The following is a 13602-nucleotide window of genomic DNA, read 5'->3' on the forward strand; positions in this document are numbered from 1 at the left end:
AAACTCTTGCTGCATGAACAGTCCTCTGAAACTGATGTTAATGGTTGCGTCACTTTTCCACCAGGGTTTTCTTGTTCCTGTGTCAAACTTTCTTCTACAGTACTTTAATATTTAACATTCAACACATAATCAGTAGGGAAACTGGATTAAATTAGTCAAATACCTTTTTACTTACTCTTAATTAAAATCTCAGCTTAGGCAAAACAAATGCGGCAGAAGAAGCAGCCAAAAGGATCCATATTTTCATGCTTCAGTGTGTTTGACATCATTCAGTAGCAGACAGACAACAGCACTCTGGACTGAAACATTACAAAATTTTGATCTTTTCCCCGTATCAATGTCAATTCATGCAGTGCTTTAAACAAGTGAATCCATGCTCATGAGCACTAAACCAAGTCTCAGTGTTCAAAAGTAAACATATTAAAGTCTTCCCTGCAGAAACTCCTGCTGTGAAACAAATTGAAAATCAAATACAGCACTGTTTTCTGTAATAAGAAATAATTGAACTCTTTTCAGAGTTGCACTGAACTGGTTAATAGCCACTGTGTAAAGAAAGTGCTAATTTCCCCAGCTTGGGGTATGTGTGTGTACATGTAGTTATTTCCAAATCAAAAATGCAGTAATACAATATCATGTACTAAAGAGGCCACTTACATGTGCACTGAATCTGACTTTTTTTGTCTTTCTGCAGGCCATGTGGTTGATGTTGCAAACAGATGAGCCTGAGGACTTTGTCATAGCCACTGGGGAGGTCCACAGTGTCCGTGAATTTGTGGAGAAGTCATTTAAGCACATTGGGAAAACCATTGTGTAAGTATGAGGATGAGAGAGTAGCCACAGGTTGAACATTTCTAGCCTCTCACATTTGCTGTGACAAAACAGTATTTTTTGTCTACATTCTTCTATTTTTTCCCCCCTCACTTTCTCCTTGTAACCTTTTATGCATAAATGACTGCCACAGCAGATATGTCTAGTGTTGCCCTCTAGATTATAAATTAAAAAGGTTAATCTGAATTTTTTTATAATAGTCTTCATTCTTTGTTCTCCCTGTCTTGGGGTGGGGAAGTCCCTCCAAGGTTGTTAGTACCAGGGTGCTGATCATCACCTTCCTGAAAAATGGGCTTTTCTGCCCAATTCTCTGTTTTGTGCCCCAGATCCCCACAGTCCTGCTCCCACCCTCTGTGATCTGAAGAGAAGGTGACACCTACCAGCCCTGTTCTTTCCAGGTGACAGCCCATCAACTACACTACACGGCTTATGAAGCAAACCGCTCCACATTCCTATCAGCTCTTCTCCTACTAAACCGTAGAAATGTTGAGCAGTGGGTGCAGAATGTTTACAATGCATATTCCACATAGTTCGATTGAAAATACAAAATTCCTTCCCAAGGCCGTATAATAAAATCAGGATGGCTTGGTGAGCGCTTTCTGTAATTTATATTTTTATTGTTTATTATTTTTTCAATTTCCCTCCTTCTGTATCTTCTCTGGGCCCCATGCATCAACATACCAATCTCAGCTGGAAAAGGGAGAGGAAAGCCACAGGCTCTTCCATGACGCTAGCATCAGGGCTGTTCCTCAGGCCATCAAAGTCACTTGTGCAGCTGGTGAACTTTTGACAGGGCCAATAAGTTTTACTTGGGAACAAAAACTTGACAAATTCAATAAATATGCAGAAGTGCACAGATATATACAATATTATTTGAACAGCCAGTGGGTGGCTGGGGAGGTAATAACATTTTCTCCTCAATGAGTTTTTAGTCTGGTTTCAATTTTTGGCATCAACTTCCAGAAAAAGAAATTCTGATGAGGGAGAGAGAGACCATATAAATAGTATTTCTAACCCAAAAGCTCAGTTTGGGGAATAAGCTTCTCTCCATGTTTTTCACATTTCTTGATTGCAAGATGTCCTGGTGATCACACATTGTCCCATATACCTTTAGAGTACTGAGGTTTGAGAGGCTAAAGGGGAGATAGTAGGACTTCTAATAATTGCTTTGTCTTTCTTAATTTTTCTTCTCTTTTTATAGTTTTGTTTCTTGTGTTTATAAGCTAATTCTAAGTAGTAAGAATGGATAGGAAAATGCAGCAGATTCAACTGCTCCATATGAGTAAGAATTCTTGTGATTTTGAGAACTACCATGTCCCGGTCTAATATTATTTATCAAAGCAACAATGAATGTTTGGTCAACAACTTTTTCAATTTTTTTATTTTGATTATCTACAATTAGAGGCTGATATATAAAGCTCAGTACCTAGCTGAATGTCTTTATTTGCAGATGTTCTCCACATCACTGTTTCTTTTGATGTCACTAAATTTATCCGTTAGTTTAAAATTGAACTCCCTGCTTTGGTGTTGGTCTAAGAAGTCTCAGCATTTTCCAAGAGTGACAAATCAATGTGTGTTTTTCAGAGAGCAAATTAAACCCTCAAGAAAACCTAAAGAAAATAACAAGGCCAGAAATAAAAGTGAAAGTACTTCTATTAATACCTTCTGCTATAGAGGGGATATTAAAAGATTACTTTAGATTTAGTTGTTCATAACACTCAAAACTTTGTGTCTTTTTCATTTACTTTTTTTTGCTCACATATGGCCCCATATGGTAGACTGTGTGTCATTTATGTTGATGTTTAATGCAGCAGTATATGGATTGAGTAAGTCACAAACTGGTCTCTCAAAAAAATTTCACAGTATAAATCCAATGTGAAGTAGAGCAGGTATTTTCTGTGTACAAAGGCATAGTTGCCTATTTTTATTACTGATCAATAATAGCAATTTGCAAAAAATGTATAAGAACTCACATGAATTTTTAGGAACATAAATTGCTTTAGAAATGAGAGCTTGGGTTTCTAGTCCCCCTGGCTCTTCTAAAGTTTTTTCTTTCCTGTGAATATATTTTAATTCCTTAAACCATTTACAGGTGATATATAAATAACTATGCATATGGGGACAGAGGTGACATTTTAAGTGCTAGTGATAATTTTGTTGCTGATCATTTTGACAGTGGTGTAACTCTGAACATTTTGCATGTAGCCTGTTCAGATAAACCAGCCATTCTTTCCCCCTGCTCCCAAGGCAAGAATAACATTACAACACAGTACTCATCCTGTAGCCATTGCTCATCTTTCAAATTGCACTAAATTTAAAATATTCCTCAGGATTTGGGAAGTTTTGTTAAGAACCTCCATAGTTTTTCCAGGTGTCAGCCTGACCCATGATTTTGCAGCACACACACATGGTCCTTGGCCAGCTGTCTGGTAAGCTCTGTCTGGCAACCTTGCTTTGAAAGCCCCAATGAATTTCCACTCCCACCTCCTCCAGTCTGACTATATCTTCTTCAGGGAGTAGCCTGGCAGAAAAATCCTCCCTTTTAGCATTGTGAGACCCCACTGGTGAGTCCCACTGATCTGTTACTTTACAGTTTATGAGGCACCTAAGAACCAGATCACCAGAGTGTAATGGCTAAACAAGTTCCCACAAGGATGGCTCCTTTCTTCATATTCCTCAAAGTTTAGTTGAGTTATCTGAGATTTCTGGGGTTTTTTTGCAGGATTGTAGGCATTCTGAAATTTTTCAGCCTCAAAAACTTACCTGGATTTCCAGCAGCCTTTGCCACTGCTACAAGCAATGGTGCAGCTTCCCAGTACTGCTGTACAACCTGCCTTTCAAAATTGGTGAAATGATGGAGTAAATGTCCAGGACAGATGTCATGGCAAACAAAAGTTGGCAGAGCTCATATCACATCTGAGAAAACTGGGCGCATGTGCAGGGGCTCTTAACTACCCCTACTTTGTGCTTTGTCAAGGAAAGTTGCAAATGTAAAATCTTAGCTGTCACATCATGATACTGCAGTAGAGAACAGGAAAAAAGAGATTCTGGCTGCCTCATCAACCAACTAAAAATATTGATTTTATTTTTTTAGGTTTTTTGTCTTCCTAACAATTCACATTAACTTGTACAGCTGAAAATCCAGGACAGCCTAAAAGGTCTTTCCAAGAACATAACATAATATTCTGTCCTAGCCAGTCATTAGCGCATGTCAGGACTATGTCTTCTAGCCAAAACAAGAGAGAGAGAAACTTTACTACATTTTTGTAACTAATGAAATGTACAGCTGCAATGAGACTGAGTCTCTCTCTGAAATGGACTGTAAAGTGTTCATGGAAGTTTATCTACCTTGGGTGGCTTTTTTCCTTTTACATTTCTTTTTCAAGGGAGAAATTTCAAGTTATATTTATATAGTCCTCTGAATCATTCAAATTCAGTCCTTTGTACTAACAGGAAAGCCTCAGAGCTACAAATAGTTTTCCCCTGTAAGGATTACATTTTTTTTTCTTTTACTTTCCCTTCTGCCTATTACTAATTAAGTGGTACTTGGGGGAAACACTTCCCGCCTATAATTTGAACTACAGCAGGGTAAACGAAACAGGCAAACGCTTGTCTTGACTAATTTTCTGCCATTAATCTTATTAAATTAGAAGAGGATTGCAAAGATAGCCTGAAACCACTACAGCACTCAGAGCTCTTTGCAGACTGCTACAAAGAATCCTGTCTGCAAATGTGGAAACATAAAAAAAAAAAAAAAAACCGAAAAAAAAAACTTGTTCAAGCTGCAGAAAGATTTATTGTGGTTTTTATTAACATAAAAATGCATGCACATTTGTTACAGAAATATTCATTGCTGCCAGGATCAGAATTAATTCAGAAAAAAATTAATATTTTACTCTAGTAATTTGGTTCTATGTACAAATTTTATCTTAACTAGATACCAGTTGGTCTTATAAAAGACCAGCCTAAAACAGAGAAGTTTGCAGATCAGCTAGAAGGTCTTCTGAGGTGAACTCCTGTGGCCTCTTCAGTGACAGTGAAGGTTGAACTGAGATTGAACCGAGGGAGAAGAGTTTTTCTGGTTTGTTTGTTGGGGTTTTTTGTTTGTTTGTTTGTTTTTTTCCTTTTTATCTTAAAATGGAAAGCTGGGTTACAGAAACACATGAGATTTGAAGGATTGCTGTAAGAATGGAAAGCATGTGGGACATGGAGGAGGAGCCATCAGCAGTCATCAGCAAAACAGCTGCTATTTTCAGATCTGTCTTTTGCCCACCAAAAATTGTTGGCTGGCCAGTGCTGTGTGTTGTATTTAAATCAGAAAAGAAAATTTAAAGCTTTCAGATGAAGAGGAAGGGAACAGAATCTCATACAGCAACTGAAGGCGTTTTGAGGAGAGGTAGTGGAAAGGTACCCAGCCATATCAGTGAAGAATGCTGGCCTGGGTGAGCCCTCACAAAAAGAGTCCTCACTTAGGTCTGCACCAGTTTTGTCATCATTCTCAAAGCAGAGTATATATTTCAGGGTGCATTTAACCCACCTCAACTGGAGGATTCATTCTTTCAGCTGAGCATGCCCTCATTACTTTCTCATTGATACAAGGTTTTATCTGCAGGCAGATGCAATAACTGTTTCAGAATTGAAATTAAGCCTTGAAGACTATAATAGTCTAAATTATCTGACTACATAAGAGATATGAGAGTTTCTCCAATAGAAAGACTAGGTAAGAATTAAATATGGTGTTTCATGGGAAATCCCATATATCCCACCTCTGAAATTAAATGAAAATATTTGTCACAAATGCAATTTGGAAAAATACCTGATTTCAGGTCAGTTGGACTTCTTTGTTTTTTTCCTAACCTCCACTTAAAGAAAGATTAACTTAAATTAGAATTTTTAAGCCATTCTGAAAGAAGGAAAAAAGTCCATTCTGAAAATGTAAAAGCCTCTCTTTCAGATATTATTAATATAATTTTGTATCAGGCTGACAATAATGGAACTTACTTGAAACTAAAACTTTTCTTTCCATAATGCTTTGATTTTCATGGAAGCATTTCTTTGAGAAAACATTTTCTTCCCAACACCAACTTTCACAAATTGGAGTAGAGGGACAGAGCTTCAAAAGGTTTCCAATGAACTGGAAAGAAGACAAAAAAAAAAAGAAAAAAGCAACAAAAAATAGCATGTATTCTTTTTTATTGTCTTGTAATATGGGGAGTTGCAATTAAATTTTTAAAATTTGAGTAAAATTTTTAAAATTTGAGTAAAATTTGACAATGCTTGGACTATTGGACTAGTAAAAAAAGAAAACATTGAATACCTGATTCATCAGCGCTTTTGGAAAAAAAAATACATTCCTTTTTGGTAGTATTCTTTTGATTTAAGCACAAGGTCATGGTTAAGCAATCCCTGTATCTATGATTACTTTGGTGTATCAGAGCTGCTAGCAAGGCTGGTGGTTGAGTTGGTGGCAAAAGAACATATGAAGAATCGTATTTAAAGTTTCACTACAAAAGGCTACTTGCAAAAAGATATTAATGGTCTGTTATATGGTGTCAGTTTTGCTATTTGTAGTGCACCAGGACAAAATGAAGTGTTTTGGCTTAATTTTGTGTGTAGAAGAAATGAGGCCACAAGTCTGAGAAACCTACACAAACAGTATATCATATTTGCTGTGGAGGAAAAGCAAAATCTTCATACAATTTTATTTTTATTTAATTTAAAGTTCAGTTTCAAATGTTAAAATAATTTCTATTGCCATTTATTTCATTATAAAGGTGATCATGATAGTTTTATTTTTCATAAAGAAGCTGAGCAGCTGTAGCCTCTAGTGGTTTTGAATACTTTTTTTTTTTTAATGCTATGGGTTCTGTTTCTATGTAAAGATCAAGCAAGGAGATGAAATTCATATCCTTGTTCAGTTTATCTCTGCTTCTGTGAAAATTTTCATTTTTATTTGATTTTTTCACCATCTCAAAAATACATGCACTTTGATTTGTTTCCTCCTCAATTACAGCCAGACCATTTGGTCCATTGCAGTGCTATTCCCACCCCTCCTCAATTATCCTGGCTCCCCTGTTTCCTTTCCTGCCCACCTCACACCCTCACACCCTACCAGGTGGGTACCCCAGCTTTTCATCCTCATAAAATCTTCTATACCTCTGGGAGTTTTCATTGCTTTAACTTGGCTCTCTCACTGAATAGTTATAGGAAATGAAAAATAATTGGAGCCTCCAAAAATAAAAAATTATCATAGATATGAAATTAGCCTTAAATTAAATGCAATCCATCCCACTGTAAATCCAGAGACTAAAAGCTCTTGATGTGAAGAACTTTTCAAGCAAGTAAACCTGCTTGTGCATTTGAATCTTAGTTTTATGGAAAATTGTGAGGTCACTGATAGCAGTGGAATCCACCAGAGCTGACCACTGAGTATCACCCCGAGCAATCCCAAAGCACCCAACTCCATCAGCGAAGCACTCGACATGGAAGTGCAGATGGAAAGGGCATCAAACTTGCTTTGTTGGGAACAGTTCTGTGGTCTCACCCATCCTTCTCCAGGTGCAGGACATGGTGGCATACAGCTGAGGCCACCAGCTGTGACAGGAAACCCATCCCTTGCTTCAGTGGGAGGGTGAAGCTGCGCAGTGTGGGGTAGTGGCCTCGCTGCAGAGGCTCACAGACAATGCAGGCTCAAGGAGCAGCGTTTTGTGCAAAGCCTGCACCAGGCCAGCAGGTGCCTGCGTGGGAGCTCTGGGCTTTGGCACCAGCTGGGCTTGAGGGGATCTACTCCCCATCCTCTAAAGGTTTAGCCCAGTCCTGATGAGCCAAACTTTCTCCAGCTGGGGATCCATTGTGTTTCCCCCAATTTACACAAGGCTGCTTCTGTGCCTATGTGGGCATCTGCCCTGCGGAGCAGAAAGCTGGGTAGTCTTTGTGGCTGGAGCTAGCTGAAACCACGGCATAACATGAGGGTTCCCCATGCCCCTTCCACCATGCTCGTGTTTCAAGATAATTTGGCATGACTTTTTCCAGTTAGCAATTCTGACTGCAATTTGACTATAAATTAAGGATGTTTTTGGTGTGGTTTTTTTCCTCTTGCCTTGTGGTTTGAGGGAGAGGGCAGGGGGAGTTGGTTGGCAAAATAGATGTCTTGGTCCTGGTGTCAGGCTGGCCCCCACACAGTCCCTTTTATCAGCTGTATGATGATCCCAGCTGTGAGCATCGAGGTGCCAGGAGTAATTAGAAGTGCAGCTATCAAATGTTACTGTGTTCACAATGAGAAACACTTCTTTTTTTTTTCCCTCCTTGTGAACTTTTCACATTACTGGGCTAAACAAAATGGGTGGAGATTTCTTCTTAAGCTATTTCTATTGTTATATAACTTTGATAGCGACATTAAGTGAGTCTTTACTGGCTCAGCTGAGCCTTCTGGAGCCTTTTGGGTGTTAAATGGGGTTCTCTGCTCAGTGACCTCCAACAACAACTGACGTCTCCTGATCTAAGCGCTTCCTGTTGTTTTACTGGTGACGGTTGGTTTTCTATTAAGCTCATTTGAGTCCTGCACATTTTTACCCTCTGCCCTTTAAAGGGAGGGACTAATGTTAGTTTTGGCTTCTGAATGAAAACTTTGCAGTTCAGGCCCACAACACAGCAACTGAAAAAAAAAGAAAGAATATTTAAATTATAAATCGTCTTTGGCATCATGGCATGCCCATTAACAGCTGACTTCACTGTCACTATTATCTGTAGGACATTATTTCAATGTGAAATGTTCCCAGTATCAAGCATCCTTCATGCTTTGCTAGTCATTCAAAAGTCATGAGCTGTGCTTAAAAATTTGTGAGATTTAAGAACTTGCAACAATGCATATTTGGTATTTCCTTCTGCCTTTCAGTGTTTAAACCTTCTTGGGTACACAGAGGTCACATTTTCAGACTTTTCTCCTTAGCCCTCAGGGCTAGAAACTCCAAAATGAAGGCTGAGATTGTCAAAGAATTAAATTCTTCTAGGAGCTTGAGGGGGCAGGGGAGCAAGGAGAAATCATATCTGTGACAAAATCCCAAGAGCTGGGAGAAAAATTAGTAAGTGGGAGGCTAGGGGTGCTTTTATTTCCTTGCTGTGACTAAATCACAGTGGTGATTTAATTTATACAGTTTTTACTTAAAAAAAAAGCTAGAGGATTTCATCATCACATTTTTAAGCCAAGCTGCTTCAGAGCCCCATGGTATATATATACTTAAAAGCAAAACACAAAGAGAGGATAGAATTTCAATCATAACTCTCGATTTTGTATATTCAGTGCATGAAGTTTGATGCACTGATGCACGTTCCTACACGTGTCATCTGAAGCATTTATTTGGAGTGGGAGCATTTTCCCCAGGCTTCCAGGCTGCAGCCTGACCTCCCCGAAGGCAGAGCTAGTCACCCACCAAACCATGCCTCTTCTGCTGCTCCTGAAACCAGGACAGTCCCTAAAAAATTAGTTCATAGTGCAACCAGATCACATAAATTACAGCAAATTGCAGGCTGTTCAACACATATGAAACCAATTTGGACTGAGGGAGCTGGCTTTCAGCTCACAGGTAGCAAGTAGTTTACAATACATGTATGTGGAGTGCCATGTCGAGGTAGGACTGAAAACCCAAGAACTGTTTTTGTTTTGTTATTTCTAGTTAAGCACAAATTAAATTATGCAGCTTAATGCTATTCAAACAGAGCTTCACGTCTATAAAATTAACAGATTAAAGAGTTCCTGAACGTATTGGCCAAAATACAAGAATTAAAAATCCACAAATGAAAAACCTCACTGTCATATTTATTTACAGATACATGAGACACTCTGAAATCAGGGCATTTTATTTTCCCTTCGCATTATGTGTTTAATTTGGAAGTCCTGTATTTTAGACCTTCCACTGAATCAAAAACCAAAACAAAAGACTTCAAAAGCCATTGTTACTCTATTCAAGTCTCAACTCTCCCTTTGTTCCTTTAGCTAATGAGTTTATACTGTCCTGCAGGGAGAATTGACACCAGCCTCAAGTAAATGAAAGCAGGCCAAATGTTGGTAAGATCAGAGCACTAAAGTAATTATGGGTTGATTAAATGTTTATCTTCTTTACAGGTGGGAAGGGAAGAATGAAAATGAAGTGGGACGATGCAAAGAGACTGGCAAGATTCATGTGACAGTCAATCACAAGTACTACAGGCCAACTGAAGTGGTAAGAAAATGCCCTCTCTTAGCTTTGCAAATGAATAATCCAATCACTCAGCCAATAAATTGCTGCATTTGGCCAGCAGTCTGTGAAAACGGGTTAATTGCACTCCTGCTGCCAGCTTTTAGAGCTCTAAATTAGCCTGCTTGTTGGCCACTCACAGCCAGCTACCCGGGAAGAAACAAGGAGCAGGCGGGAGGAGCGGGTGGCCCTCTCACAGGGACGCTGCTCCTCTTTGGTCACCCTCCCCGAGTGGGAGAGGCAGTGCTGAGGGGGCTGAAGCATCATATGGGAAACAAGACAAAGCACAAAACAGCTCCTTGTGAATGGGCATAGGGTCATCTCTTCTCCAGCTGCAAGCAGGAAAGCAGAAGAAGGAGGGCACTGATGGGCTGTGTTTTCACGGTACTGTTTCAGCTCCAGCCTCTGAATGTCCCCTGTCCAGCTCACATCTGGGTGGGTAACTGTGGGTGCTGCAAAATGCTCGTTTAGATGTGCTCGTGTGCTTTGCAGGGTCCCACTCAGCAAATGCCCATTTGCAGAACACACCTTTACTCCCAGAAATGCCTCAGTGAAATGTACCAGGGGTACTAAACCAGCACATGCTGCTGGCAGGACCAAATCCCTAACCCCTGTGCTCCAGTCGCCTAGTGAGAATTCTGGGAGAGGGGGAAAAAACCAACAGTATTTCCAGGTCAGGCAGGATGGAGGCAATGCACAGAGATGGTACAGGATGAAGCCTGGTTTCCAGACACGGGGAACAGTAGCCCCAGTTGTGCTGTCTGGGAGTGGGTGTACCCAGGAGAGGATTTCTCCTCTCCTGGGGAAAGTGACACAAGCCCCACTGGCTGCTGACACAGCATCATCTGTCAGTGTGCCCATTCAGAAGAGCTGTGTGATTCAAGCAAGGGGGTGACAAGAGAACCTTTGTGTTGTTGACAGAGATTGCAGGGTGGGAGTAGGGGGCTGTTGTTTGGAAGTGGGCATGGGTTCTTAACTGAAATTCAGAGGGAAACAGAGATTTTCATGTTTCATTAAAAAGGGCTGGACCTGTGTATCAGAATCAAATGCTAGGAAGTCATTAAGAGCTGTCTGTCATTCTGTGCTGTGGTAAGGTGTCAGGATGATAAGGAGGACAGAGACAAAAGGACTTGTGAAACAGGAAAAGGACACTTGACCCAACAAGTCTGTGTTTTGTGAGACCCACTTTCCTGCTTTGTCATACCTCTTACTAGCAAGTACATATTCACTCCTCAAAACTCATGATTAGTATGTAGCTCTTTGGAAGTCCTCTTCATGTGTTCAGATGTTTTCTGCTGAAATAGTGCTGCCCATGGTCTCCTTTCTCTCTGTCCCTATTGGTCTCCCTCTGGGAACACAGTTTCTGGATTTTAAATTGAGCTCATTATACTTACTGTTTTGGGACAGTGCATAAGCACACATCCCTCAGGAATACTCGGCATTTCTAGTGGCTCCATATATGAGAATAGGGAGGAATTCAAATACAGAGTGGAATGTGGGCTTGAAATAGGACTGTGTATAACCACAGGAGATTGATGCTTATCTGAAATTACCTGGTTTCTCATAGGCTGTCTTCCCTTGAATGAGGGCTCCATCTCTATCTTCCAGTACCCTCATCTTGCCTTGCTTTTAGTGCAGTCCCGACTTGGTTCCTGTGAAGCTGCTCAAGCATGATCAAAGTAGAAGAACAAAGTGAAGTATCTTTGTCCTAAGGAGCATGCAGAGGAGCTATGAGGGAACTCCTCTATGAAGAGGTGTGATATCCTTTTTCTGCAATCAGTTTTCTTTTTAGATCACCTCAGGATGGATAAGCAGAATCACTTTCTACTTTTTTTTTTTTTTTTTTAATTCTAATTTGATTTCCATTAATTGTTAAAGGCAGGCAAACTACTGTTTTTTTCATTCAGGTAATCACATCTGTGCAATTCAAAATACTAGACCAAAACGCAATCCATCACAAGAAAGCAAGGAAGAGCAATGAAATAACTAAAATGGACTGACAGCACATGTCCCATTCTGCCACTTGTACCAATATTGTTGATGCAAGAAAGCCTCGGGCTGACATTTTGGGAGGAGGCTTAGCCAGTTCAGTTGACAGGAATTCTGCTGTTGAATCGCAGCTGACACAGAAAATCTGATGCTCAGATTCTCATGTCTTATTTGGAAACATTTCTGTCTGTCTGTCTCTCTAAAATTTAACATGGTATTCTGGAAATTGAAAATAAACATAATTTAATCTTGTGTGCAGTCAGTTCTGACAGTGCCAATACATTCATTTGAAAACACATTTGTTTTCTTCAGTTAGTGATCCCTGGGGTCAAGGCCTCCCATTGAAAAGCTTAGCTGTACTGAAGAAGAAACCTTGAAATGTGAGACAATCTTCTGGTCAAACTAAGTAGACCCTTTGAATGTCTTGGCTCTAAATCTCTTCACTCTGCTTTTGACTGTTGTGGGGCCCCTTGATATTTACTGGCCTTGGGAATTGTTCCTGCTAATGCTTGTAATGCCTGATTCTCTCCTTCCTTCCTTGTGTCTTGCCAAATGCAAACCTATCAGTATCATTTCTTTCAGCTTTTATCGAATTCCTATCTGTATATTTTCTGACCCTTTTTTAAATGTTTTTGGAGGCTAACCTGCTGCAAGGATTGGGGAAAAATTTTGTTTGTTCCTTTCTTAAAATCAACAACAGAAGCTTCATGGCAAGTTTGCTTTCTATACTGAACTTGATACACTACAAAAGGTGCTTTCACTTATTTTGCAAGCTTTCTAAGCATGTGGCTAGAAAAGTCATGCTTTACATTCACCTTCTGCTCTAGGCATGTAAAGATCAGTTTCCAGTACAGTCTACTCACCTGTGAAATGTAGGTACTTCAGAAATTATCTCACTAGTCTTTTCTACTTACAGTCAGAATGTTCATATTGTATGTAGGCAACTTAGAGTTTACTTGGATTTAAATAATCTACTTGGCATTCACAAAAATAATGTTAAAATAATTTTAATTTTTTTTCAGAAGTTAAAACTGAAATGCAATAAGCAGCTTGGTGAGCTGGAAACAAGCAGCCCTGCAGCACATAATGTCATAAGCATCAGGTCTCTCAACCCCAGAAGTTGGGAAATTTTTACAGAGTTAGGGTCTGTCTTTAATTTTCTTATCTTTCAGCAGGACAATTACTATTAATTTGTATGCTTGAATTTCCCCCAAGAATTGCAAAATTGCTTCTAATTAAATTTTGCCCATTAAGGTGTTTGAATTAAAGTGTTTCTATTATTTTTGCATGGCAGAAATTAAGCTAACAGTTTTATAGAAGCTTGCTTCATTTCATTGCATTTTCCTGCAACAGTGAAGATTAACTCCAGGTCTCACTGGTCTGTCTTGTTATCACAGAACTTAGATGTATACATCTCTCAGTTAGGAGTTTATGTCACTGTTTGAAGGGGGAAAATAAAAGAAGCCTTTCAACCACGTGTAGATGTTGTTTTTTCTCCCAATCTAATATTCTGCCTGTGTTACAGAGAATTCTTCCCCTTTTCTCCCACCTG

General features: G+C 39.5%; 1 protein-coding gene across 5 annotated transcripts in view; it reads left to right on the plus strand.

Moving 5' to 3' along the window:
* Positions 1 to 13602, plus strand: part of GMDS (GDP-mannose 4,6-dehydratase) — a 405091-nt gene that overhangs the window by 321240 nt on the left and 70249 nt on the right. For all 5 annotated transcript variants that reach the window (XM_068198267.1, XM_068198258.1, XM_068198276.1 and 2 more), the window contains exons 8-9: positions 692 to 810; positions 9950 to 10046. In XM_068198267.1, the coding sequence (XP_068054368.1) occupies positions 692 to 810; positions 9950 to 10046 (216 nt within the window). The remainder of the gene's footprint in view (positions 1 to 691; positions 811 to 9949; positions 10047 to 13602) is intronic.

Source organism: Anomalospiza imberbis, chromosome 1 (genome assembly GCF_031753505.1).
Source record: "Anomalospiza imberbis isolate Cuckoo-Finch-1a 21T00152 chromosome 1, ASM3175350v1, whole genome shotgun sequence".
Classification (NCBI taxonomy): domain Eukaryota; kingdom Metazoa; phylum Chordata; class Aves; order Passeriformes; family Viduidae; genus Anomalospiza; species Anomalospiza imberbis.